The sequence below is a fragment of the Mixophyes fleayi genome, chromosome 2, assembly GCF_038048845.1.
Source record: "Mixophyes fleayi isolate aMixFle1 chromosome 2, aMixFle1.hap1, whole genome shotgun sequence".
Lineage (NCBI taxonomy): Eukaryota > Metazoa > Chordata > Amphibia > Anura > Limnodynastidae > Mixophyes > Mixophyes fleayi.
Window position 1 is genome coordinate 82,812,825 of NC_134403.1, and position 27,860 is coordinate 82,840,684.

Below are 27,860 nucleotides of genomic sequence, written 5' to 3' on the forward strand. Positions count from 1 at the left end.
ACCTGTGCTCCATCAAAGATATATGGAAAACCTGCACTGTTAGGCCTAGTGAGGACTGGGATACACTATTCTATTGTACAACTTTCTATAAATGTTATTACCTACCAATTTCTTCAAAAGCAGTTGAATATGTATGACAGATCTGTCAGACTTCACTTCATATAATCCATGATGTTCTCAGTCAAATATGTAAATTGAGGTTGGTCCACTCATTTACCAACAAACCCAGCCACACAGACACACATGCACACAGCACAAGAAGAACAAAAGAAAAAAGGAATTCAGTATAATTTTCCATTTTATTTATAACAATATTCTGTGTTATTTAAGTTGTAAAGTAATCCAGCAAAAATTATTAAAACTCTTTGTAACCCTGCCTCCCTCAATTCAGCCCCATAAAACATTTTTGAAATGAGTGCTTTCCAGAATCAACAAATAAACAAAAATACTGCATGTGAACATTATAAACCATTAAGCACACTGGACATACATGGAATGAGAGAGGAATGATTTTCTGGTCATTGTTTTGAAGCTTCAAAAGAAGAAGAAAAAGAAGAAGAAGAAAAAAAGAAAAACAACAAAAGAAATCTCAGAAACAGTACATCTAACAAGGCCTTTTGGCGGTGTCAGATTTGGAGAGGTGCGCTGGCATATCTTAATATCTCCTCTAAAGTCTTTCAGCTCCTGAAAGAGTTAGATGTTGTGCTAAAATTATTCTGTTATTTTTATTCAGCAAGAATGAAGAAACAAGGTGACAACAATGGGAGAACAAGAACTTTTACATAGTAAGGCTATATAGTGCAACAATGTTTCGAACAAAAGAAACAAAAAAAGTGTCTGGTGTCACCCATGAACCTGCGACTGGTTTGCTCATAGATTATTCAAAATAACACTATGGGGTAGAAAGGTGCAATCATTTGTTTCATTAACCTTTTTCTGTCCTTCTCAAATTGTTTAGGAACTTAAGAGTGATCCCAATCTGGCAATGTAAACCGTTATATCACCGTGCACTTAAAACATTTTATTAAATGTGCTTTCTTCTATGATGTATTTTGAGGTATTGCCTCTTCTATAGAGAATATGACATTTAGAATTTAGGAATCCTTGTTTTTATTGCGGCCAACTCTCCCATGCAGATGGAAACCCAGTGGATGATGCCCCAAACGCTCAAATTCTTCCTCCCTCTGTGGATAAAGTGTCAATTTAAAAAACAAGTGTTTAATATCAAAGTAGTCTATTGTAAAGAATTTAGAGCTTTGAATAAAGAATGTCGATTGCACAATTCCTCCCTTTATTAACATTCTGCTCTGATCCTGTGCAAAACGACTGCCTGATCATCATACTATAGAGATGAATAAGTACATAGAATCCTACAATCGTGTACTCCATGAGTGGCAGTCAGAATCAAACCGCTTGGGTGTTACCGTGACAACGTCACTTTCCCACACTGCCATTCTAACCTGACCATCATTCCTTTCCAGGCCCTTCAGATTTCTAGCAAGACCATTTATTATAAAGCAATAAGCTGCTATGGCAAAAATGTATAAATCTGAAAGGAAAATTTGAATGAGCAAACAAAAAAAAAAGATGACTCATAACTACATAAAAACAGAATTAAACCCCAACACTGTTAGTACAACATTGGGCTGCAAGGCCACCAAGCAGTAAAAAGGAAAGTGATCAAACACTTTACAACCATACATATGCTTAAAGTGTACCCATGGTCTACAGGGGGCAGCCATTTTGGGGGCTGAACCAATGTCCATGAGAAGGCAATCGATCTATCCTGCCACAACGATATCACTAGTTTCTAGCCCACAAACTATCTGCCTCCACTCTGTGTATGTGACAGGTACAATTGAAAGGTGCAGTGCTACAAACAAAAAATAAAAAAATACATAAGAGAGCCTGTTAAGGATCACCGAGTGTACTAGGAGAAGGCTTGTGAGTTTGAAATAAAAATCTCATTCTATCATTATTTCATTAAAACTAACACAAATAAACATTAGTGGGAATTATAGTGTGAGGAGACATACAGACATTAATGTGACAAAAATGGAATTAACATTTTGGGGAGTTGGGGAACTGGAAAGAAAATATTGGGAACATTTTTCAGTACTACTCTTTACACAGACAGTTCACTTTTCCAATAAAAGAATAAAAGGCATTGTCAAACGAGATAACTATTGCTTTATCTCTCGGTAAACCAACATCTCTTCTATTTGGAATCTAAGGAAAAAGCTATTTTTTTCCTTCTAGATTCATACAGTACCGAAGAAGACTGTAGTAAAAGTGAAGCGATTAACAGAATAAAAAGCCCTTGAACTCTATGATCTTGATGGTTCTGGAAGCAAAGCAGAACATTTTTGTTGCAACACATTCATTGGGTGTGTGGGGAAAGGGGTAGTCCTTTCTCTGGCTAGAAAAAGGGATTGTTCTTTTGGCTTTCCAGTAACCAGGCACAATAACATTTGTAGAAGCAGCTCCTTGCTTGCCGTGGAAGGTGGACTGCGTGCAGACTTTCAGGTTGTAACGAAAGGAGCAAAGCATGCAATCCCAAGGATCTGCAATCAGCCACGTCCGGTAGATTCGCAAGATGCTGTGGCAGTAAAGAGGTTGAAAGTGACTATGTACCGAACAGTTATTGTTATAAAAGTATATTTTGCTCACCGAGCTTCCAAAAGACTCATCCTGAAAAAATTGACACCACTCTCTCCATTACGTCATTAAAAAAATAAAAACAACTTAAAAAGTATTATTTACGGTATGCTGTAGCTAAAACATGAAGCAAATAAAGAAAAAAAAAAAAAGGAAGGTGGAAATGTAGTAGAAAGAGCTCGTCTGATGTGTTTTGCTCTGTTACTTTGTACCATCCTGGCAACTCTTGAAGTGGATAAAATAGTGTAACAGTCTTGTTCAAAAGGCCAGCCCTTGAAATGATAAAAGCACCCCCCCTTCATATCTTTATGCCATTCCTTTTCTTGTAAAACGAGCTGCCTCTTCCACTGCTTCTCTCTTCATGACAAGATCTGCATGCCACCTTGTGTTTATTGCAGAGTCTTGTTACAGGCAGGTCCCAAGCACATATGGGCAAGGAGCTGAGTGATTTCAGACAGGTTCCAGAAAAAAAATGGCAAAGAAAAAAAATATATTTATAATACTGAGATCAATATAAAAGTAGTCCTTCATTTATACACTTTATACACCGTTAGGTTGTGTGTGTGTGTTTTCGCCATAAAGTTTTTAAACTATTTTTTTTTCTCTTTTTACTAAAATTTCCACCCTATGCCAAAGGGTCTGAGAAGTCATCCTCTCCTCCACGGGACAGCAGCTCTCGTTTTTCGTCTGTGCTTGCTAGAGAGTTCCGGCTGTTGTGAGCTCCCATATACAGAGTAGCATAGACTGGGTTGGTGAAGTTTGTAGGCTGAGACAGGGAATAAATACAACAAAGTGAGCATTGTAATAAAAAAAAAACAAGGTGTAAGATATACATTAATATACATTACCAGTTCCGTTACAGCTGATGTGACCATCAACCAGCATAAGTTCTATTAGCTATAGTCAAATAACTTGAACTTCGGGACAAAAAAGAAACCCACATTCTGCAAAAATATATTCATCATTATCTTTCTAATGAAAAGTTTAAACTTCCTGATAAGGCAATACTGAAAAGGGTGTTACAAAGTTGTCTCACTTAGTTTCCAGTAGTGTTTTGTTCATATAACTAGCCAAATTACAGTTACTATGCGTGTTGCCATGTAATAGGAAATCACCTGTCTCAATACATAACTAACACCATCATATTTCCATTATTGTGTTATAATGGCTGTGCAGTCGTGGGGTAAACTAGAAGAGGATGAATAAAACTGGCCTATACAGTTACTGCTGTTTCCGTCCATTGACTGTTTGCAGAGGTGAGTTTAGGATTGCCCAATTTTGTTCTCTAACCAGTAGCTCCTTAAGGGTGATGGCTGAATAAATCATTTGAAAGTGAACACTATAGGCAAGGAAGCAATGGCCAAACATTGGGAGTGCTACAAGAAGGGAAAGTGGTGAAAATCAGGACATTACTTATTTTTATTTATGCTTAGTGTATATGGAACCATGTCTAATGTCTTATTTAGGATCCCCAAGCATATGCAGTATGTAAGGAACAGTAAATCAAGCAATTACTTTGTTCTCATTTGTGAGCTATAAGCAGCAAATGGAATTACCTTATCTGGATCTAAAGTGAAGTCTGCATCAAGCAGGTCTCCTACATCATCGTCTGGCTCCCCCTCATACATTTTGTAAGTTGGATTACCAATTTCTACATTAAGAGCTCCATTGGTCATTCGCTGATGCTGGAAACCTTTAGCCCTGTGGAAACAAGATCATTTGTAAACAGAAAGGCCAAGAACAGATGCAAATAATGTGCAGGTTAAAGTTACTTCCACTTCCATCTCTACAGTAGTACCAGATATTTGACTTTATAATGGAGGGAGAATATCCTTTTATCATATATGGTTATTACAGTGGGATTGAGATGAAAGAGGTGTTTTGGTAACATGAAATAAGAACTTTAGTTTCTCTTACCCACTCATCCGATGTCTATACCAGATGAATATTCCAATTCCAAGGAGGACAAGCAGGATTATTAACAGCACTGGAATCACAATGGATGCAGTCTCTGCAGAAAGGTTATGGAAAAATGTCAGTTTACGAACAAGAGTTGTGTAAGTACAGCCACAGTAATAAATACCATAGGAAACAGATTGTAAATTGCAAGTGTTTTATGAGCAGGTTAGTTCGCATGTAAATTATTGTCATTATTGGGTATATAGTTTGCAGCATAAATAGTTTTTACATTAAATACCAAGTAAAGTATATTTTAAGCATACATTATAGTCGTGTTTCTTAGCTGTCCTAGAGGACTGTTATAGGTTTGTTTTGGCAGCATACTGGAACAAATGTTTATTAAGTACGAGAAAAATGGCAAAAAAGAAGTTTCCAAAATTTAAATGGCAAGTTTTCCCAGAGTGCCAAATCTAGTTTACTTTACACAGATAGATATAGAGCCCAGGAGCAAAAGCATACAAATTGATTTTATTCTTTTTATTTTTAACCAGAAGAGACACTAATAAATCAATGGCCAACACAAATACAGTCAGCGTAAAAGAAGATTTTTAATCACCATAAAATTGGAGCAACAAACAAGTTGATAAGTGCCTAAACTCCTAGTCCCACCTGCTATACCCCAATGTCTCGCAGTGTCCCCCAATGGTAGGAAAGAGAAATAATATCTAACAGCATATAAAATACCAATCAGAAATTCATACTGTTTACGATACAAAAGAATTCTGGTCCAGTTCTCGCCAACATGGGTGTCCTGTCAGTCAGGTGACAGGGCATTACTCTAGCACCTATTCCAAGGCTATCACTTACAGCTGATGCCATAATGTTTCTGATAAGCGCGCAAAATGAAGGCGTGCAACACACAGCTCTGGTGCAGCACTTACACAACTATTTAAGAAGTAACAAGTTACACAAAGGGAGAAGTGCACTTAAGCAAAATGGCTGCTCTCTGCAGTTTTATTTCAAGATCTCTGTTAATGTCTTTGCATTTAGACAGGTAGTGCCAGTAGGACAAACTGAAGACTTTTACCGGATGGCATCACTAAGTCTGGATCATTTTGTGCAGAAAAACACATATGGAGCAATGAAAACAAGAGCCAGTCCCGGACAAGAGCCAAGCTGATGTAAGCAACACAGAAGATTTACATCTGGCTGGCTAGCATGTGCATTGATCATTCTGACCATCTCAGGAGCAGTGGATGCAGCTTAGAAGAATGAATGAATGAGGCAGTAAGACAGAGCCATTGAAGGGTGCATGTTTTTTCAACACTTTCTAGCATAACAATATCCATATATAAACGGGTTAGTTATAATAGCAGTCACTCTTCTTACTAATAAAAGTGTAACATACTAGCAGTAGTCTATGTATTAACCCAGACAGGCCAGTTAGAAACATGTCTAGGGCAGTATCGTTCAGAGGGTTGCTTCTACCAGTCAGACTAACACTAATACCATGAATCCTATTCAGAGTGTAAAAAACACAGTTGAAACTGTCCTATATGAATTGGTGAATGATTTTCCAATTTGTTTGTCCTCCCTCTACAAGCAACCTGTGTGTGATACACCATTACAGCAGGCGTTTTTATATTCATTTATTTTCCTTGTTGTGTTTGTTGGGCAGGTGGTTGTTGAATAGAGGAGCATGGTCTCATGTGGTGCACATCTACTAATTTAGAGCTTATGCTTTTAATACAGCCTTGTATTTCAAATCTCAGACAATTAAAATAAAACATATATACTTACTAGAATTTGACTCTGCTTTTCCTTGAAACACTTCACACGTGGGGCCATTCATCCCAGATGTGCACCTAGAGAAAGCAGATATAAGTCACATGAACAGCAGCTTGTAGGTGGTCGTCTCCAGTTGATCAGTAGAAGGCACACCAGCTATCACTGACAACACAATGCACACAGTAATAAAAGGATGCTTGTACAGGCAAAGCTAGATGGACATCAGGATAGTTCCAGAACACTCAAGCACACTAACATGCGTTTTCTTTTTGGGGCAAAGGGGTGAGTCATTCTATGTAACATTTTCTGAGTGCATATGAATCATTCAAAAACAATACTGCTTCTAAAATGCATTTTGTACTGGAGCAATAATATCAATGCTGCAACATGACCCTTCCTGCTCCAGAAATACCCACCTATATTTGTTTTGCAATATCTGTCGAATTGCTTTAGGTTTTTAATCACATTTCTAGTGGGAAGGTTAAAGGGGAATATTGTGAGGGCAGACCAATTATTCTCTTTTGTGCTATGAACTACATTTAATGAACTATATATGATAAAGTTCAAGATGAAAAGCAGGTTTCAAGTTTCACAACTGCAGAACCAAAACCCATGTTCAGTATTTATATGACAGGTATTGTGCAGGTTACGTTTCATGAAATACGAGACACTGACAGCCACCAAAAGTAATATTTTAGGCTCCATCAGCCCTGGCCCCTCCCTTGGCTCCATCAGTCGTGGCCCCTCCCTAGGCTCCATCAGTCCTGGCCCCTCTCTAGGCTCCATCAGTCCTGGCCCCTCTCTAGGCTCCATCAGTCCTGGCCCCTCCCCCAGGCTCCATCAGTCCTGGCCCCTCCCCCAGGCTCCATCAGTCCTGGCCCCTCCCCCAGGCTCCATCAGTCCTGGCCCCTCCCCCAGGCTCCATCAGTCCTGGCCCCTCCCCCAGGATCCATCAGTCCTGGCCCCTCCCCCAGGCTCCATCAGTCCTGGCCCCTCCCTAGGCTCCATCAGTCCTGGCCCCTCCCCATCTTGTGGATGTTCTTACTGGCACTCTGGCATCTCTGTAAGCTGGTTGATAGTGCATGTCCCTCCATTCATACAGTAATTGTTGCACGTCATGCAAGACTTGGCAATGCGTCCATCTTTGCACCTTTGAAGACATAAAATGTAGATGGAAGAGGTTAGTCTTAAATCAAATTACCACCATGCTTTAACTGCAGAGATTCCTGCTACATTCTTAAATACTATGTTTACTTAATAGTTTTCAGCAAAACCCTCCCTGCTACTAGTAAAACGTTGACCTGTCAAAAAAAATAAAATAATGAACAGCTATTACGTTACTCACAGCTGTCGTATTCCAGGTCATCCTATGTTCTAAGTCACAGTGAGAAGAGAATTATTATATAACAGAGGCTTATGTTGCCTCGATAGTAAAGATTGGAAGAGCGATGGAAAGTTGTATGTTGTTTAATCAACACTCCTCTAGGTGCTGCGGCCCAGAAAACAGAGAAAGCAAAGACTCCTAGGGCTGGAGTATCTGCTATTTGAAGCAGCCTCAGGGAAGGGACATTAGTAATTTTACTAGCTGGCGGAGAAGGAAAGTTTTGTTGAAAACTAGTAAGGAAACTGGTGTTGTCCTTTAAAAAAAAAAACAAATGTAATAACCATTACTGAATAAGGAAGCTGTGTCATTATACACATGTAAGATGAAATAAGTTGCTGTTTATTTAACAGGCTGGCCATGTATGGACAAACTTATTATTACTGTTAGCAATACTTTCAAATTAAACTTTTTATTTATTTTGTCTAGAAGGCCTACCTACCAATAACAAACATTTAGAAACATCAAAATGAAGAAAAATTATACAACAGTCATTAATAAATGTAAAAAAAAATATATATTTCGTACTAGGTCCAAGATAACGATTTAACATTTTTAATATATAAAACAGTTTGGCTTCATCCCACAGTATTAGCCATGAACTCCATCTTGCAATGACACTTACGTGCAGAACCCTTTCCCATTGTTCAAACTGCATTTTCCAGATAAGCATCGAGTACACCAGTTTTTCTCACAGCGGGTGCCTTCAAACAGCGGAGTACAGCGGCAGTTCTTGGTCCCGTTGGCGCTGAGCTGGCAGATCCCACCATTCTCGCAGTAATCAAAACATTTCCCTTCAGTAAAAGAAGCCTAATGTTAGATTCTAAAGCACTTACACAATATACTAACCAAACACAGAACAACAATTACATAAAACACTTGTTTACAAAGAAAATGTATGGAACTGCATGGCTTCAGTCACCATTACCAACTATTAAAGCAAACACTGATTCTACATTAGTGTCATGCCTTAAGTGTGTGGTTTCTGCATTCAATGGGTCAGTCTTAATATTGAACTGGCTGAGGTTATATTGCGTTTTCTTTAATCCACCATCAGCACCAACCACTGTAGTGCCCATTATTAGACATTTATACACAATTTTCCATAACTTCCTCATAGATCGTGAGCAGATGAGATTGGTGTGATATATGCTGATTTTTTTTTTTTAAGCATTTACAGAAAAGGACAAAAATAACAATTCTTTACTGAAAATGTAGTCTACCGTTAAATTTGCAAGGAAAAGAAAAAAAAATTAATTATGCAAAGTACAGCTACATTTACCCTATCATTTATGCACAAGTTAAATACCTTACAGCTCATTAGACTATCCCACCTTACAAAATTACAATTTATTTTTGCATGTGTATCAGGTGCATTATTACATATATCCCCACATTTAGTATGACATGTCTGCTATATCTATGTCTGGATAAGCCCTTTCACCATATCTGCTCACGCCTTAAAGCGACCCTATATAAACAAATGCAGCAGTGCTACAATAGGCAAGACATCACATAGCTGGAAGTTAGCTTCTTACGGTATTGACACTTGTCGCCGATGTAGTCAGCGAGACAGCGGCAGTTGGGTTGGTTTCCCATGTTGACAGAGCATGTTGCGTTGTTTTCACAGTAGTCTGGAGTACATACTTGCTGCAGACATGTAGGACCAGTAAACCCAGTAGCGCACCGGCATGTTGGGGAGCCTAGGAAATGGGAAGGTAAAAAAAAAAAAAAGTTTAAAGCCAGCAAACCTGAAAAATGTACCAGGGTCAGAAAAAAAGTTGTACATTGTTTGATTAAATGCTGCATCGGTCGATAATCTTCATAAGACCTCTTACATGCACAGGAAGGTAACGTGCAGTGTGTGACTGTCATCTAAACCATATTCAATTACTGAAATGTCCCTCTCACATGCAATGAGTCCCTGAATGTGTATTATAAGTGCAGAATACTGTGGGCCTGAGTCGATAAGGAAAGCAAGGCAAACAAATGGGGTAAATGTTCTCTGGGACAAACCATGTTACAACGCAAGGGATGCAAATGAGTTTATTACTTTGCACATAAGTTAAATACTAGCTGTTTTTTCATCTAGCACACAAATACAGAATAGCTTTATTTTTACACTGAAATTTAAAGTTGATCTAGAACATGCCGTATCCCAACTATAAATCTATCCCCACATTTTAAATTTACCTCCCCCTCCAATGCAACATGGTTTTGCTCAGGTGCAAAGTTACTCCATTTTTATGCTTTACTCTCCTTAATGACTCAGGCCCTGTATGTTTACATATTAGTGAAAGGGTAGGATTTAAGAGTACAACTAAGGGAGGAGAGAGAAGGATGGATATGGAGTGAAGGAGAAAGCAAGAAACAAACACTGCATAAATATATCATCACTTATAGCATGTGATATGTCATGTGCCTGTGGCATCCTCCCATTACATTACCTGTGTGTGATGGGGCACAATTTCCTCCATTCTTACAGTAGTCCTTACACTGGTCAATTTCACACCTCTCTCCGTCATAACTAGGTGAACAGCGGCATTTAGGTTGTTTTCTAGCATTCAGGAAACACTGTCCTCCATTCAAACACTCTAGATTGCAGGTATCAGGAATAACTTCTAAATAGAGAGGTGCAAGAAAACGCTTTACGAGATACAAATACACAAAAACTGCATTCATTAAGCTCTATATTCACTTGTCTCATCACTTACCATCAGGTGACTGAGTAGGGGATGGGATGAGCTTGCATGTTCCATTGTCCAGTCTTCTTCCGTTCGGACATGTGCAGACTGATCCACTGGGACTCAACAAACACAGCCACTCGCACTTCTTCCGATCACATGGATTTGTAACTAAGGACATAACCATCAATACAAATATTACAGATATATATACATATATATATATATATATATATATATATATATATATATATATATATATATACACATATACATATATACATACACACACACTTGTTTCAGCAAGCCATATTATGTTTCCCAGTTTTTACCTTCAGGTTGTTTGTTCTGGTGGTGCAGGACAACATCAGTAGCATGGTTTATTCCCCAAGTAAGGTTGGTCACTGGGCCATGTCCGAACTTGTGCACTTTAAAGATGATATTGTTTATGTACGTTACACCATAGATGTAATCTTCAAAGATGTCAATGCTGAACGGATGGGCGAGACCTTTGACAAACACAAAATGACAGTTGAGAATCGTTATTTAGGTTGGAAAAACATATGCCTGTGAAGTTATTATAAATGGCAGTGCCAGTACAAGCTCTTGCAAGAGTTTTACTGCTTTCACTGTAAATAACCTTTTTACAGCTGGAGATTAAGTCTCTTCTAACTGAAAGGAGTGACACTGTGTCCTCAGCATAGACCTGATACTGAACATATTTTAGAGAGGGCTTTTTTTTAGTGGGTCAGAGTTCACTAAACAACAAGCAGCGCTGATTATTGCTTAGCCGTTCTCCATAGCCTCCTTCATGTTTCGTCATGGCCACAATTGACAACATCTGTGCTAGAGCTCTTTATTTTAAAAAACTTTTTCAAGTAACACAGGTGTGCCTAACAAAGTAGGGTACATAAAGTTTACAACCAAATAAAAATAGCAAAGCTGTTAAACAAACAATAACTAAACTAAATAGAAATAAACTCAATCTAAATGTACCTGCCAGATAGAAGACATCAGACTATCCCCTTATGAGTATTTGTAGTACTCACTGACCAAGGAAAGCAGACATACAGTGTAATGTTTGGTGTAGCAGTGCCTATGTTGTTACCAAATACCTGGTAAGAGATGTGTTACCTTTTTTATTACTGATCACCACAATGGGATCTGTTCCATTAAGACGAATACTGCAGATTATGGATAATTTGGCATCAGCCCAGTAAAGGCGCTCATTGTAATAATCCACCGCTAAGCCTGTAATAGAACAAACAAGGAATGTAACGCAGAACATCATCATCTTCACTTGACTGCTAGGGAAAGTAGCACCAGCATAACGGCACTCGTGGTATGATAAAATTCTATAATATTAACATATGTATATATATATATATATATATATATATATATATATATATATATATATATATATATATATATATATATATATATATATATATATATATATATATATAAAGGGCCCCAAATTCCATATGTATCAGCACACAGCAGCAAACCCCTATAGGAAATCATTTAACTGCAACTTTATGCATTGACATATACACAGCCAAGTTGAATTAATGAAATACTAACCTAATGTGACCGGTATTATTGCTTGCTACACTACAGGAGGATTTTTATACTTACGATAAATCCTTTTCTCCGATTCCATCTAGGGGACATTGCTACCATGGGTTGTATGAGGGGAGCGTGGAGTTGGCACTTGACTAGTTAACTTTTGTTAAATGTATCAAGCTGACAGACCCCTCCCCTCCGCAACCTCTGTAGCTTCTCAGTTTAGTTATAAAGCTCAGAGGAAGGGGAGTCAAATCAGAGAACACACAGCAGAAGAGCAGAAGGGAGGGATCGCAGTGTTCCCCAGATAGAATCAGAGAAACTGATTTATCGTAAGTAAAAAAAATCTTTTTTTCTCATTCATCCAATCTGGGGGACACTGCTACCATGGGGATTGTCCTAAAGCAGCCCCCCTAAGGGCGGGACCGCTCTGACAGCCCTGTACGTAGAGTACTACGGGCAAAATTTGCGTCCGAAGATGCAAAGACATTGAAATGATAACATTTTATAAACGTATGGACAGTGAGTGATATGGGTCAATATATCCAGCGTAATGTCCAACCTCAGATTGACTATCTTAGGAGCCGGATTGGGGTATGGAAGCAGCTGCCACTGTCGGTCACAGGTAGAATTAACCTGGTCAAAATGATAATCCAACCAAAGTTTTTGTACGTTTTGCAGCAGTCACCGGTGTATATTCCTCATAGCACATTTCGATACATTGAACATCTCATGGCTTCTTTGGTGTGGGCAGGCAGGAGAGCAAGAGTTAAGCTTACTACTTTATATCGTTCTCGAGTGTCGGGGGGTTTGGCTTTGCCGAATCTACGGCTTTATTATTTTGCTTCCCAGTTAACGCATATTGAGGTATGGTTTCGGTCGCGGTTAGGTGTAGATTTGCATGACTTTTTAGTCTCTGAGACAGGATCTAATCATACACGTGTGCAGTTTCTTCTGGCTGGAAGAAAGGTTGGGAGGAACCCCCCCTTGTTAATTCAGGCCATGAAGGTTTGGCGACTGTCAGCCCAGATTGGGTGTGGATTGGATTTAGATCCGTGCACTCCACTCTGGGATAACTTGGATTTTGGAGAAATGATTAGGATGGAGGGAGCTGGAGCCTGGCGAATCTACAATATAATACAGATTGGGCAACTGTATGAAAATGGGGTATTATATTCATTTGAGCAACTTCAGAGGTTATATGAGCTACCTAGAGGTTACTTTTATAGATACTTGAAGTTAAGACATGCTCTGGCCTCGCAGTTCCGGGGAGCTTCCCCGAGCTTTAGTGCAGACTCCTTAAGAGTGCAACTGTCAAGATTGGGCCAAAGACGGCAAATCTCTTTTTTGTATTCAATATTGGTGGAAGGATCTGGTGAAGGGGGCTTGCCGGAGCTGCGATGCAGGTAGGAGGGGGATTTGGGGAGACTTAGTGACAAGGCATGGGATATGGTGTTGTGTAGCCCGAAAGAGGTCACTGCATCAGTCAGATTTCGCCAGGTCCAGTTTTTTCTGTTACACAGAGCGTATCTCACCCCTCTTCGGCTTTCTAAGTTTAGTGGGGGTCAGAGGGTGTTGTGTCCCAAGTGTAAGAGTGAAAAAGGAGATTTTTGGCATATGCTCTGGGAATGTCCGCTGGTTTCATCCTTTTGGGGAGAGGTGGAGGATTGTATTAAAAGATTGGAGGTGGGAGTGGTTGCCTTGACTCCAAAACTCTCTATATTCGGTTTGGGCTTAAACAAAAAATCCCGTAGACTTATTAGACTGCTTATCAACACGTTACTTATGTTGGCAAAGGTGGTGATAGCTAGAAAATGGATGGCATCTTAAGGCCCGACTTTGAGTAGCTGGATCGACCTTGTTAACGATACAGTCGGCCATGAAAGGTTCATGTACACCAGCAGGAACCTAGTGGATAAGTATGAAAGAATATGGTATAGGTGGAGGATATCCCCATATGTTACGGAAGGGTTGAGGGAGGTGGAGCTTTCCTAATGAATGCTCGGGGCAGACATCCAGCCGCCTATTGTTGAGTCATTAAGGTCAACGATTATATTCTGTATTATCAAAACTGTAATATTATTTCATTGCATCTTGAAATGGTGGGAGGTGTACATACCTTGGCTTGTATATCTGAATGTCAATGTTTTTTCTTTTGTGATACTATTGTGTATGGTAACTTGATAATACCTGTAACACTGTGTTGGTTATAATTGGGGATTAAGTCCAATGTTATGGGCTTTTTTGTTGTTTAGAATGTTATAAAAAAAATAAAAAAAAATAAGGAAAATGCAATAAAATTTTACCGGATTTAAAAAAAACGTATGGACAGTGGACCAGGTGGCTGCTCTACAAAGCTGGTCCGCTGAGGCACCATTCCTCGCCGCCCAAGAAGCTTCAACCGAACGGGTGGAATGGGCAGCACAGGTCTATTTGCCTTGACATAAGCCTGCCTAATGGTTGATGTAAGCCATCTGGCAATAGTATGTTTGGAAGCTGGCCATCCCCTTTTATGGGAATCGAACAAAACAAGTAATGAATCTGTCCTTCAAATATTGGCTTTCCTCCTGACATAAATTTGGAGGGCTCTGACCACATCCAGGAACTCCATAGAAATAGGTCCAGAAGAAGACGCCCCCTCCTGAAACACTGGAACTACTATTTCGTGGTTTATATGAAATCCAGAAACCACCCTTGGTATGAAGGAAGGGACCCTACGGAGCACCGCCCGATCATCATGAAAGACCCTAACTCTGACACTCTGCGAGCCGATGCAATAGCTAACAGGAATGCTACCTTCCATGACAGAAACCGAAAATCTGCCGACTGCAAGGGTTCAAAGGGCGGTCCTTGCTGCATATATAGTACAAAGTTTAGATCCCAAGGTGAAGTGGGTGGAACATATGGAGGTTGTATATGCAGAACACCGTGCAAAAAAGTCCATATATCCGGCATATCTGCCAGTCGCAGATGGAAGAATACAGAGAGAGCCGAGACTTGGACCTTTAAGGATGCTAAACGAAGCCCCATCTCCAAACCTTCCTGGAGGAAAGCAAGAAAATGAGGCAGGTGGAAGGAAGCAGTGTGACAGGGCTTCCTTTCACACCACGTAATATATGTGCACCAAATGCGGTGGTATATTTTTGCCCACACAGGTTTTCTGGCCCTCAAGAGAGTGTCTACCACCATTGGGAAGAATCCTCTTGACCGCCAAAGGCTGGCTTCAACAACCACGCCGTTATAGCGTAGAGGTCGCCTCGAGGTAGCCGAAGACCTCGACGCACTGTCAGACAGAATGTCTGTATACAAGACACGACAAGGTAAAGCAGGAGCCACCAGAATTACTGGAAGATGTCCCTGCTTGACCTGCCTGAGGACAAAGGAAAGCATCGGAATTGGGGGGAGAATAGGTACCCCAACCCAAAGTTCCAGGGCATGGTCATGACGTCGATGGCCACTGCCAACAGGACCCTGGCTCTTGAGCAAAATCTGGGGACCCGCCGGTTGCGTCTCAACGCCATGAGGTCCAGGCCTGGAGAACCCCACCTCAGGACATAATGGCTTAGATAATCTGCCTCCCAGTTCTGGATGCCTGGTATGAAAACTGCAGAGACTGAGGGAACTTCGCTTTCTGCCCATGCTAGGATCCGAGATACCTCCCTCATTGCTGTGGAACTTCTTGTCCCGTCCGGTCTATTGACATAAGCCACTGCCATTGCATTGCCGGATTGCAGAAGGACTGGGAACCACCAAAGGATGGCCTGGGCCTCTTGCAAGGCCATCAGAATGGCCCTCAGATCTAAGATGTTGATAGGAAGGGAGGTCTCCTGATGCGACCAATGACCCTGAAGTCAGAGGATCACAGCTGCCCACCCCTTCAAGCTGGCGTCTGTGGTCACTATGATCCAAGACTACTGGGCGAAGGACCTGCCTATCTCCAGGTGTTCCTGGACCATCCACCACCGAAGAGAGACACCCGTGCCGCCGGGGACAACCGGATTAATTGGCGGTTCAAGAGCAAGTGGGATCCTGACCACTTCCTTAAGAGGTCCCACTGGAAACAGCAGGAATGAAACGAGTCTCAAAGGTGGCCACCATCTTGCCTAGGAGGCACATGCAGAGGCGCATTGATGGTCTGTTGCAGGCCAGAACTTGTGATGTTGTGTCCAGAACGGATTTTATCTTGTCCTCTGCGAGGTATACTTTTTGTACGCTGGTATCCATTATTAGCCCCAGGAAGGTCATCATTTGGCAGGAAACCAACTGGGATTTGTGTCGTTTGATTATTCAGACGCAGTGCTCCAGGGTGCTGATGGTAAGAGCCAGGTCCTAAAGTAGCAGCTGGGCTGAGGAAGCCTTGATGAGAAGGTTGTCTAGGTATGGAACCATCCTCAATCCCATCGAGTGAAGACATGCCGCCATGACAGACATTATTTTTGTAAACACCCTTGACGCCGATGAGAGGCCGAAGGGTAGTGTCCTGAACTGGTGGTGTAAAGCACCTACCGTAAAGCGAAGCAGTGCCTCGTGTCCCTCTCAGATGGGGACGTGCAGATAGGCGTCTTTGATGTCTATCGAAGCTAAGTATTCGCCTGCTACCAACCAATTTATTATTGATCGGAGGGACTCCATGCGCAACCTGTCCACCCTCAGGTGAAGATTTAGCATCTTTAAATTTAGAATGTGTCGAAAAGAGCCATCCGACTTTGACACCTGAAAGAGGGTGGAGTAAAACCCCTGTCCTCTCTGGTTTCCAAGAACCTGAGCGATTATTGCGGCTGAAAGAAGAGAAGCGACACAATGAAGCATCGTCTGTCTTCTTTTCGAATTCCAGGGCAGGTTGGTTGAAAAGAACCGACGAAGGGCTGGACCTGCAAGATTCATTATGTATCCCTTTGTCATGATGCCATGAATCCAACCCTCTTTGGAGGACGCCATCCACTGGTCCCTGAACAGAAGCAGACGTCCTCCCACTCCCGCAGCCGCAAGAAGGGGTGGACAACAGTCAGGCTGTCTTCTTCTATGGAACCTTGGGAGAGGGACGTCTTGCAGAGTAGGAAGACCTACGTCTATGAAAGTGACCCCTGTTCCCGAGCGGTCTGGCCCCTTCCGGAGGGGCCCCCCGTAAGGGCTTCCAAAATTACCCAAATCTTAGAGTTCTAGACTTAGGTTCATTTACCGGAAGGTAGGTGCTTTTGCCACCAGTGGCCTGGCAAATAATATTGTGCACTTCAGGAAAAAAATAAAACTGTACCTGAGTAAGGCAAAGTTTCTTTGACTCAGTATCTGCATCCCAGGATCTCAACCAGCGTGTTCTTCTAGCAGCTACAGCCGATGCAGATATAGAAGATGAAATGGAGGCTGCGTTCAGGGCCGCTTCATAAGTATCCTGAGGCCTCCTTGAGGTGCAGGACCAGAGGGAGCAATTCAGAGTCCTGCGGTCCAGCCGTCAATTGGACAGCCCATGCCTCTATGGCCTTAGCGACCCATGCCGATGAAAATATGGGTCTGAAGGAGGTGCTTGGCCTACATAGATGGATTTCAAAAATTCCTCTACTTTGCGGTCGGTGGCATCCTGCAGGGCGGCTGTGACTGGCACTGGTAAAGTAGTGTGACGCGCTAAGCTTGCCACTGGAGTATCCACCTTCGGAATCTGTTCCCAATGGGACAGATCCTCTTCCTGTAAGGGATACAGGGAAAGGAATCTCCGCGGGATAATAGATCTACGGTCCAGCAGTTTCCAAGCTACCGCAATCTCAGTTAACTCCGCTGACAGAGGAAAACGGATCGCACGTTTTCTAATTTTTTTAAAAAGACCATGATCAGAAGCCTTTGGTTCTTCTAGATCCAAAAAGGTCTAGGGCTTGACGCACTGCCAACACCAGGTCGTCAATACTGGGAATCCTCCAGGTCTGTTACCTGTGCGGAATCAGAATCATGCAGGAGTTCTCTCTCCTCCTCTGCAGCTCCTCTGATGATGATCCTTTGTAATCTGAGAGTGACAGGGGGGAGGATGGGTGGACCGGTGTTTGTTTCTTGACAGCACAGGTCTTGGTGAGTCCAAGAAACAGTTTAACCGATCTAGGCCTCTGACCAGGGATGAGTACCAAGCCGGTTCTCCGGAAGGAGGACCTGGGATAGTGAGTGAGGATGATGTGCCAGCAGGCCTAAAATCCACTGCCTCGGCCATCCCTGGTAAGGTGACTGACACAGGGGGGAGCAATAGCTACTGATGTAGATGGGAGAACCACAGCAACCACTGGGATCTCCGCTGACTTAGCAAGCAGCTGAACCAATGTCGCAACAGCTTGCAGCAGAGATACACCAACCTGGGCCTGCACGGGCTGGACCCCCATGTCACAGTCAATACAGAGGGCCCTCGGGTCCTGTTGTCCCTTAGGTAACTTAGCTTTACAGTTTGAACAAGTAAAGTATTTTGCACTGGGAGCCTTTCCCCTGTCAGACATATTTCTGAATGGAAATAGTGTTCACCACAGAAAAAAACAGAATGCAATGCAGACAGTCACACAGGTATCAATCGCTTGTACAGGAGCAGGAAGGTCTTGGGGGCAGAACCAAGAAAAATAGAGACCCCCCACCGCATAAATATCTCGCTCTCTCATTATATATATATATATATATATATATATATATATATATAAAAAATAGACAACACAGCGCGTAACTCTGAAGAGACAAGAGAATTCAGAAAATATACTTTTTTAGACAGTTGGAGATCCTATGTTCAGGCGGCTGCCTAATTCCCCCACGACCAGATGGTGGACTGGAATGAATCTACAACAAAACAAGTGGGAGGGGGCGCCAAATAGTATAATACTGTATATAATGGTACAGAAAGGTGTACCAAGTGGTTATAGACACTCAGATGATAATGGTGAATCAGCAGAAAGAAAGATCGAAAAACACTCTGGAACACCAACACCGTACCAATATAATGTGCGTACCAGATAGACAATCTTTAAAGCTTTAAAGCTTCACCTACAGATAAGCTTTAAAGATTGTCTATCTGGTATGCACATTATATTGGTACGGTGTTGGTGTTCCAGAGTGTTTTTCGATCTTTCTTTTTGCTGATTCACCATTATCATCTATAGATAGATGTGTATATCCATCTATCTATATAGCTGCAGTTCATCGCTCCATTCCGCCTCTGATTTAGTGGTGGTTAATAAGAATAAGCAAGTTTCCCCCCTCCTATTCCTGAGGGGGGAAATTGGTATGTTCCAATATGTCAGCCACCACCGATCCACTTACCGGCGCTCCCTGCCTCTGATGGCAGCGCTGGCATATCGGAAATTCTTAGTGTGACATCGGCTTCTCAAACCGCCTGTCAGCACTGAACAGCTGCACTAAAAAAATGTTATAGTGCAGCTGTATTCCCAGGAAGGGTGCCCTCTCTCAGAGCACGCTACCTGCATTCCTAAATGAAATACAAAATGTACAAAAGAAGTGAAAAATTATAAAATAAATGATCTAGCATAAAAAAATTAAGCCCAACTCCTTGGGCACTTAATCTAAAACTGATGAGCTACAGGGGCTGTAGAGGGGAGGGGTCTGCAGCTTAATACATTTAACAAAAGTTAGCTAGTTAAGTGCCAACTCCACGCTCCCCTCATACAACCCATGGTAGCAGGGTCCCCCAGATTGGATGAGTGATGTAAAGCTCAGTAAATTCTCAGCTTGAAAATAGTCAGAAATGTCTGACTGTAGCCATGTGTCAGAAAATCTTTGTTTCTTCTTTGCTATTAGCTCTTTTATTAAGTCATGGTGGTAAATCATTGGTATGTGAGTGTGAAATGAGATGGAAAGACGCTTTGTAAAGGAAACAATCAGAATTGTGCACCATAACGGGCTACGTGGTCGTTACGGGAGTGGTGATAGATTATGCCATCACAATAAAATCCAACTTTTAAGCTAGAATATTTGGATTACAATGTAGTGGGCAATAATATAAACGAATAAGCAAGTATATCTTCAGTAGCAAATAGTGAACATTGTTAACACTAGTTTAGTACTCTATCAGAATGAATGACACATTATTTTAGATTGTAAACACATCTGTAGTCACATTTGAGCTCTGAATTCTGTATAACATTAGCTTGCTGCCTTGTATTATTATTATTGTTTATTTGTAAGGCGCCACAAGGTTTCCGCAGCGCCGTACATGGTACAAACAGTAGACTATACAGGGTAAGACAGTACAGAACAATAAACACAAAGTACCAGTACTTCAGAAACTCCAGGCAGGCAGATACAGTAGAGACGGCGCGGAAGAACAGGTATGGAGACAGGAGGGAAGATGGGCCCTGCTCATACAAGCTTACATCCTAAGGGAGGGTAAACAGAATCAGGTACATAAGGGAGCCAGTGAAGCAACGGGGAGAGAGAAAGGGGGCAGGGGAGAACCAGAAGAGGTGAGAGGTTAAGTGGATGGTTGGTAGGCCTTAAGGAACAGGTGAGTTTTAAGAGCCCGTTTGAAGGAGCACAGATTGGGTGAGACACGAATGGAGCGAGGGAGGTCGTTCCAGTGAAGGGGGGCAGCACGGGAGAAGTCTTGGATTCTACAGTGGGAAGAGGTGATCAGAGTGGAGGAGAGGCGGCGATCATTGGCTGAGCGCAGGGAGCAGGCGGGAGTGTGAATGGAGAGGTTAGAGATGTAAGGGACAGTAGACAGAGAGAGCCTTGTAAGTGGTGGTGAGGAGTTTGAAAAGGATTCTGTAGGGAAAGGGGAGCCAGTGTAAGGCAAGGCAAAGTGGGGAGGCAGAGGAGGAGCCGCGTGAGAGGAAGATGAGTCTCGCAGCCGCATTGAGTATAGAGCGGAGGGGGGCAAGGCGGGAGCAGGGGAGGCCAGTAAGGAGGAGGTTGCAGTAGTCGAGACGGGAGATGATGAGAGCATGGATGATAGTTTTGGTGGCATCTTGAGAGAGGAAGGGACGGATGCAGGCAATGTTACGGAGTTGGAAGCGACAGGCTTGGGCAAGGGATTGAATGTGGGGGGCAAAAGAGAGAGAGGAGTCGAGAGTGACACCTAGGCAGCGGAGTTGGGTGACAGAGGAGATAGTGGAGTTGTTAACAACGATAGAGAGGTCATGGTGGGAAGGGAGCCTGGGTGGGGGAAAGACAATGAGTTCGGTTTTGGAGATGTTAATTTTAAGAAAGCGAGAGGACATCCAGGATGAGATGGCTGAGAGGCAGTCAGTTACACGAGAGAGGAAGGAGGAGGAAAGATCAGGAGAAGAGATGTAGAGTTGAATATCATCAGCATATAGGTGATACTGAAGACCGAAAGAGGAGATGAGAGCCCCAAGGGAGGAAGTATAGAGCGAAAAGAGTAAAGGGCCAAGAACAGAGCCCTGAGGGACTCCAACAGGGAGAGGGGAGAGGGTGGAGGAAGAACCAGACGTGGATACGGAGAAGGAGCGATTAGCAAGGTATGAGGTGAACCAGGGATGGACAGAGCCAGAGAGGCCGAGTGAGAGAAGAGTTTGCAGTAGGAGGGGGAGGTCCACGGTGTCGAAGGCCGCGGAGAGGTCAAGGAGGATGAGTATGGAGTAGTGACCCTTGGATTTGGCTGATAGGAGATCATCGGTAACTTTAGCCAGGGCTGTTTCAGTGGAGTGGAGGGGGCGGTAGTCGGATTGGAGAGGGTCAAGAAGGGAGTTGTCAGAGAGGTGTCTGGTGAGGCGGCTGCAGACAATCCGCTAAAGTAATTTGGAGGCATATGGGAGAAGAGAGATAGGGCGGTAGTTAGCAAGAGAGGTGGGGTCAAGATTGGGTTTCTTAAGGATAGGTGAGATAAGAGCGTGTTTGAATGAGGATGGGACAGCGCCAGAGGAGACTGATAGGTTGAAGAGGTGTGCGAGGTAGGAGCAGGCAGTAGGAGAGAGAGAGCGAAGGAGGTGGGAGGGGATGGGATCAAGAGGACAGGTAGAGGGTGGAGAGGAAAGAATAAGGGAGCGAACTCCTTCACCTGATGTGGGGATAAAGGAGGACCACAGCTGGTTGATGGCGGGAGGTGAAGCGGTGGGAGTGGGGGGAGATGTTGCGTCTGATGGCTTCAATTTTGGAGGAGAAAAAAGAGGCTTGTATGCTTAAATTCTCACAGAACATGCCCTTATAGAATTATGTAAGGGATAGTATGTCCTCTACTTCGCCCTGGTCTTACCCTGAATAACATCCTGCAGTACCTACCTGTAGGCCACTGGATGTTGTCCTCTACTAGTGTCTGTCTCATTGTTCCATCCATAGCTGCAGTTTCAATTTTTGGTTGATTACCCCAGTCAGACCAATACATAGTTCTGAATGAACAAGAGATAAAGCCATTATTGTTTGCAACAAATAAAATGATCTCGAATCTGTATTTAAAATGGTAGTTCATCATACAGAGGTATTACTATAATGAAGGATAGCATCTATGATTTTACTGCTGAATAAAATAGGCTTGAGCAAGCTGATATGTCTCAACACAAAACTCAACTCCTCCAGATCGTTTGCTATAATTTAATAGATTTATTTTCTACTGACTTTAATTCCAAAAGAAAATCCTTTCTGTTTATAGGCTTTAATTTTTAATACTCTTCTTTACGATTTTTTCAGCAGTCACAAAGCTTAAGTATTGTTTTTTTTCTACAACACTTAATAATTGGGCCCATTTTTGCCACAGAGCTGATCCAGCTGTTTTTTTCTATACTATGAATATGTGCAATATAATATTTATAGGCAACCAAAAATTGAGTACATTATTGATTACCCTCTTAAAGGATCCACTACAATAGCATGGGGTTCATCAATCATGCCAGAGATTAATGTCTTCCGATGTTCTCCCTTCATATGAGCCACCTCAATGACATCACGGCCTGAATCAGTCCAATAAAGGTTTCCTGCTACCCAATCAACAGCAATGCCTCTGGGCATCTTCAGGCCAGGGATCTGCAGACAAAAGAGAAAAGATACGGATTATAGTTGATTAAAGTACCCCCCAGACTAGATTATAAATTCCATAACCAGCATTAAGCAAAAGTCTGAAGATAATCAATAGTAGTGGGTATGCTTACATCTAGGTCAGTCACCCCCTCATCGATCTGCCTCTTGTTGCGGTTGGAAGTGGTGGAGGTTAAGGGCCCATGCAGGTCTAAAAAGGAAATCTTCCCTGTGTGCCAGTTGCTCCAAAACATCTTATTGCCCTTCACGTACACATCCATGGCATCGATACGCACATTTTGATCACCTCTGAATGTTTGCTCATATGCAGAGTTGGGATTGAATGGATAAACACTTCTGATCTCATTATCATCAGCAATGTACAGGAGTTGAGTACCCTCTAATAACAAGAGAATAAACATTAAGCCGTAGACAAAAGAGACACTGCTGCGATAGTCTGCACACTATGAGGGTACTGAAGAAGCTCCACTGTAAAATTGTATATATAAGGACTGTTGCACTCTCAATTTGTAAGATGGTCACTGCTAAACCCAATAAATGACCTGCATAGCTATGTGCAAAACAGCAGTACTTTATTGTGAAAAACAAATGACCGTATATTTCCCCAGTCTTACCTTCTGCTTTGCAAGTGTGATTCAACTTCTGAAAGTTCTTTGCACAAGTGCACATGTAGGAGCCTTTGGTGTTATTACAGATCTGTGAGCATGTACCAAATGCCAGACACTCATTGACATCTACAAGAGAGTAAAAGTTAATAACATGACTGGGATTCAGCTTGACGCAAATCAGAGTAACTATGACTCCTGAACACACTCAAGTCAAGTAGGCTAGGTAGGTGAATTTCATGCAGGTCATCTCTGCTGGGACCTTTTGGTTAGATTCCTCCACAAACTTCTTGGTGAGAGGAATAGTTTCTCGAGAATACATCATAGATTTAATTCCCCACCCAGATGGGTTTTCACCATCAGATGTCCTGGAGATAAAAAGTGGTTTGCTCTATGGGAAATCATTCAGTAATTGATCTCATCATTAGTAGCTGTTACAATCCTCAGTAGAGCAGCAGACTATAGGGTACGGCTTTACACAAATCTCTTCTTGCTTGTGACAGTTCCTTTCAACCCAGGCCTACCACTAGAGGACATGGCAAGCTGAAAGCGGAATCTAGCCACAATGTGCCTCGATTTGATGGCACCGTCCCCCAGGGAGGCAAATATATCACAGAACAGTTTTGATAAATCTGCTCATCTGCTAAATACTGTACTTTAACTAAAAGATGATTAAAGCTAAGCTCCTGAAACATATACTATACACACACACACACAAGAAGATTATTACTCACCGTAAAATCGATTTCTCTTACTCCATTGGAGGACACTGCGAGACATTGGGTATAGTAGGTGGGACTAGGAGTTTAGGCACTTATCAACTTGTTTGTTCCTCACACTTCTCCCCTACTATGCCCCTCCTCTAAAGCTCAGACCTCAGTTTTGTATAACCAAGCCAGGAAGAAAGGAGAAGCAATACAGAAAATAGCACCAAAAACAGCACTACTTTCAGAGCAAGGGAGGGTGCGCAGTGTCCCCCAATGGAGCAAGATAAATCGATTTTACGGTGAGTAAAAATCTTCTTTTCTCTTTCCTACCATTGGGGGACACTGCGAGACATTGGGACATACAAAAGCTGCCTCTAAGGGAGGGATTGCTCTGGAATGGCTGCGCGCAACACCCTGCGCTCAAAGCTTGCTCGGATGCAAAGCTATGCAACCAAGAAACTCTGCAGAAGATGTGGACATAGCCACTGTGCACAACTGCTCCTATGAAGCACCCTGACGTGCTGTCTAAAAAGCGCCAACCCCCCTGGAGAATGAGCTTTAAAAGTCACTTGAACAGGATGAGGCTCACAAACAGGATCCAACAGAATGGTGGAAGAGATGTAGTGGGCAAAAGACAATTTGGAAACTGGCCAACCCCACTATTGAGCGTCTGAAAGGACGAAGAGGGCATTAGTCTCACTGGCAGAGGCGATGTGGTCAAGAGCACGAACCACATCCAGCCGACGAGGGGTGTCACACGAAAAGGGGAAAGAAAATGAGAATGCTTGAGCACAAACCCCTGCGTCAAGTGGGATGCAAACACTATCCTCTGAACCAATAATGGCCAGTGTGACGCACCACATTTTACTCTTCCTACTGGAAGAGTAAAATTTGGGCGTGCAATCCACACTCCCGACACCGAGTCCCTGCGAACAAAGGCGATATGCAAGGGAACACCCCTACCGAGCTTGTAATAAATTACCCCAACCTCTGGGAATGTTGCCAGGCCTATAGGTTCCTCACCTAACTGCAACTGTGCCCGTACTATATGCTACTTTGGAAGGCAGAGAGTGACCACGTAATATGGCACCCCGATCACAGAAAAAGGAACAAAAGGATTGAAAATGTCATTGTCGTGGCCCGGTGGAGCTGACAGGAAGAGAGGTACTCTTACCTCCGGTGACCCCTCAATACTACTGTGTAATTCTGCAGAAATGAGGGGTTCCGCTTCTGGAACGTCATCCTGGATTCCTGTGGCTAGCTGCTCTGACCATAGCTGTATGGCTTTGTTAATGAACCTATGACCCTGTTGGGTCCAAACAAACATGCTTCCATTACTTAAGCCGAGTGAAGACCAGGGGGTAAATGTATCAATGTCCGGATTCTTCAACTCCGGCGAGATCGGCGTCTTCAGCGCTTAAATTTAAAGCGGCACTGCCTTGTAAAGGGAAGTTTCCCTTTACAAGGCAGCGTCGCTTTAAATTTAAGCGCTGAAGACGCCGATCTCGCCGGAGTTGAAGAATCCGGACATTGATACATTTACCCCCAGGTTACACTTCTTATCAGAGAGAGACCCCTAGAGAAAAACCCTTGTATGGGCACATACCCTGTGTAGGGATTGCAGAACAAGTGAACAGGCGAGCAACAGGACTGTCAACCCCAGGGGTTCCTTCTTATCTAACTATTTTCTCTGCCGGGAGAGGAAAAAGAGATGAAAAACTGCACAGCATATTAATTGCTTATCTGTCGTTTGCCAAAGGTCAGATACCATGCCCATCTTATGAGGAGATGGCCTCTTAAATAGAGTGGGTGCGGATGGAACTGCAGACTCACATTCCGCAAAGGTTAAAATGTGTTTAATGCACTAGCAGAGATTATCCACCCTGTGAGTGCATGTGGAATTCTTAGAGATAATAAAGTCTTTGTATGTAAATCCAGACCCAACTAGCCATCCTCTGTCAAGGAATGAACCATATTCTGATTTTGACTGTGAACAACCGTGAAATATGCTCATGCCCATCCACTGAGAAAAGGGTCTTTTAAAGAGTGCGGATGGAGCCACCGGCCCAAGTTCCGCAAAACCTAAAGTGTGTTTGATGCTTAGGATGAAATTATCCACCCTGTGAGTGGATGTGGATCCTCTGTAAATCAAGATCCAACTATCAATCCTCCATGCCTACCCGTGTGAGATGGTTAGCAACCGTGTCTCTCTCTGTGTGGACTCAGACTGGGATAATGGCATAGCGGCTTCTGTCTGGGAAGATGTGCCTGGCACAGATATGAACTGTGTGGCCTGAGTATGTGTAGAGGTGTTAAAAAAGGACGTCCACGTACCTTTGCGGACCATAACATCACCTTAATGAGTTACGGCCAATGATGCTGCCAGTGATTTAGGCCAGACCGGCTTATCCAGCAGCTGAAACCTGAGCACATCATTTGCAGACCTTAGCATCATAACCTGCACCGAGAGCATCCGGGCTAGGCTGTCCGAGAGATAATATAAGAATTACATTTAGCACATATGTAAGGCAGCACGACGTACCAAGAGGTCTCCTACCCTTGGAAGTCCCCTTTCAAGGCATAATGCAATGTTAGGAAAAGCGTCACAGGATAAATCTGTATATCATGCTCTTGGCACATGGATAATGCAGTACAGACATACCAGCGGGTCCCTTACCCCTGGGGGTCCTCTTTTTAGACATTGTGTAATCCTATGAAGAATATAACAGAATAAATCTGTATATAATTGCTTTTGGCACATAGAGAACGCATTAGCGACCTACCAGTGGGTTTCTTATCCCTGAAAGTTCCCTTCCTTGACACAAAGCAATGCTATGAAAAAAATGTCACAGAACCAATCTGTGTCATCATTTGTAAATATGCAATGTATATATTAAAATATCATACATGCATACACATATCTATAATATAAATGTCTAGTGGCGTGTGTTAGTCTGTCTGTGTGTGGAAAAAATAAAACCAAGCTGCAGCGCCACCTGCTGGGCGGAGTTATACACTGACCTACTAAATTCTTAGTGTGTGTGTAAAAAAAAATTCAGACAGGGCTGAAATTTGGTATACTAAGATGTTTTTAATTTGTTAATTTAATTTGTTAATTGTTAGAAGTGTTTTTAAAAAAAATATATATATATTTCTTGAAGGAGAAGTGACAGTTGGGAGTGGTTGGTGGTTGCCGGGGGTGACCGTGGGAAGTTTTTAACACCTTAAGTAGCTTGATTTGACTAGAATGCATGAGTATCATGCACGGGTTAACTGACCTACTAAATTCTTAGTGTGTGTGGGAAAAAACCCTCAAAAAGGGCTGAAATTTGGTATACTGACATTAATGACGAGTTGAGGGGTCAAACTCATTTCCGTGAGGTAATTTTACCTCATGAACACACATGTGTACAGTGGCGGATCCAGGGGGGTGCGATCGGGGCAATCGGCAATCACCCCCACCAGCAGGGGTTTGCTGCCGACGGCTGCACAGTATGTGCAGGTCCGTTTGGCAGTGACAGTGTGCTGCCCGGCTGCTCTGATTGTGTTTTAAACACACTGTCCCTGCCTGTCACTGCCGAGCGGACCTGCACATACTGTTCAGCCC

At 42.6% G+C, this 27,860-nt stretch overlaps 1 protein-coding gene across 1 annotated transcript in view; it reads right to left on the bottom strand.

The window, feature by feature from the left end:
• Nucleotides 1–280: 280 nt before the first annotated feature.
• LRP1 (LDL receptor related protein 1) overlaps nucleotides 281–27,860 on the bottom strand; it is a 255,697-nt gene continuing 228,117 nt past the window's right edge. Inside the window, exons 75-89 of the mRNA XM_075199407.1 lie at nucleotides 23,556–23,675; nucleotides 23,055–23,320; nucleotides 22,751–22,929; nucleotides 22,192–22,298; nucleotides 11,545–11,661; nucleotides 10,743–10,919; nucleotides 10,441–10,581; nucleotides 10,174–10,347; nucleotides 9,265–9,429; nucleotides 8,352–8,520; nucleotides 7,391–7,495; nucleotides 6,358–6,422; nucleotides 4,576–4,669; nucleotides 4,215–4,359; nucleotides 281–3,424 (exon numbers count right to left, since the gene is read on the bottom strand). Coding sequence (XP_075055508.1) covers nucleotides 3,284–3,424; nucleotides 4,215–4,359; nucleotides 4,576–4,669; nucleotides 6,358–6,422; nucleotides 7,391–7,495; nucleotides 8,352–8,520; nucleotides 9,265–9,429; nucleotides 10,174–10,347; nucleotides 10,441–10,581; nucleotides 10,743–10,919; nucleotides 11,545–11,661; nucleotides 22,192–22,298; nucleotides 22,751–22,929; nucleotides 23,055–23,320; nucleotides 23,556–23,675 — 2,165 coding nt within the window. The 3' untranslated portion in view covers nucleotides 281–3,283. The remainder of the gene's footprint in view (nucleotides 3,425–4,214; nucleotides 4,360–4,575; nucleotides 4,670–6,357; nucleotides 6,423–7,390; nucleotides 7,496–8,351; nucleotides 8,521–9,264; nucleotides 9,430–10,173; nucleotides 10,348–10,440; nucleotides 10,582–10,742; nucleotides 10,920–11,544; nucleotides 11,662–22,191; nucleotides 22,299–22,750; nucleotides 22,930–23,054; nucleotides 23,321–23,555; nucleotides 23,676–27,860) is intronic.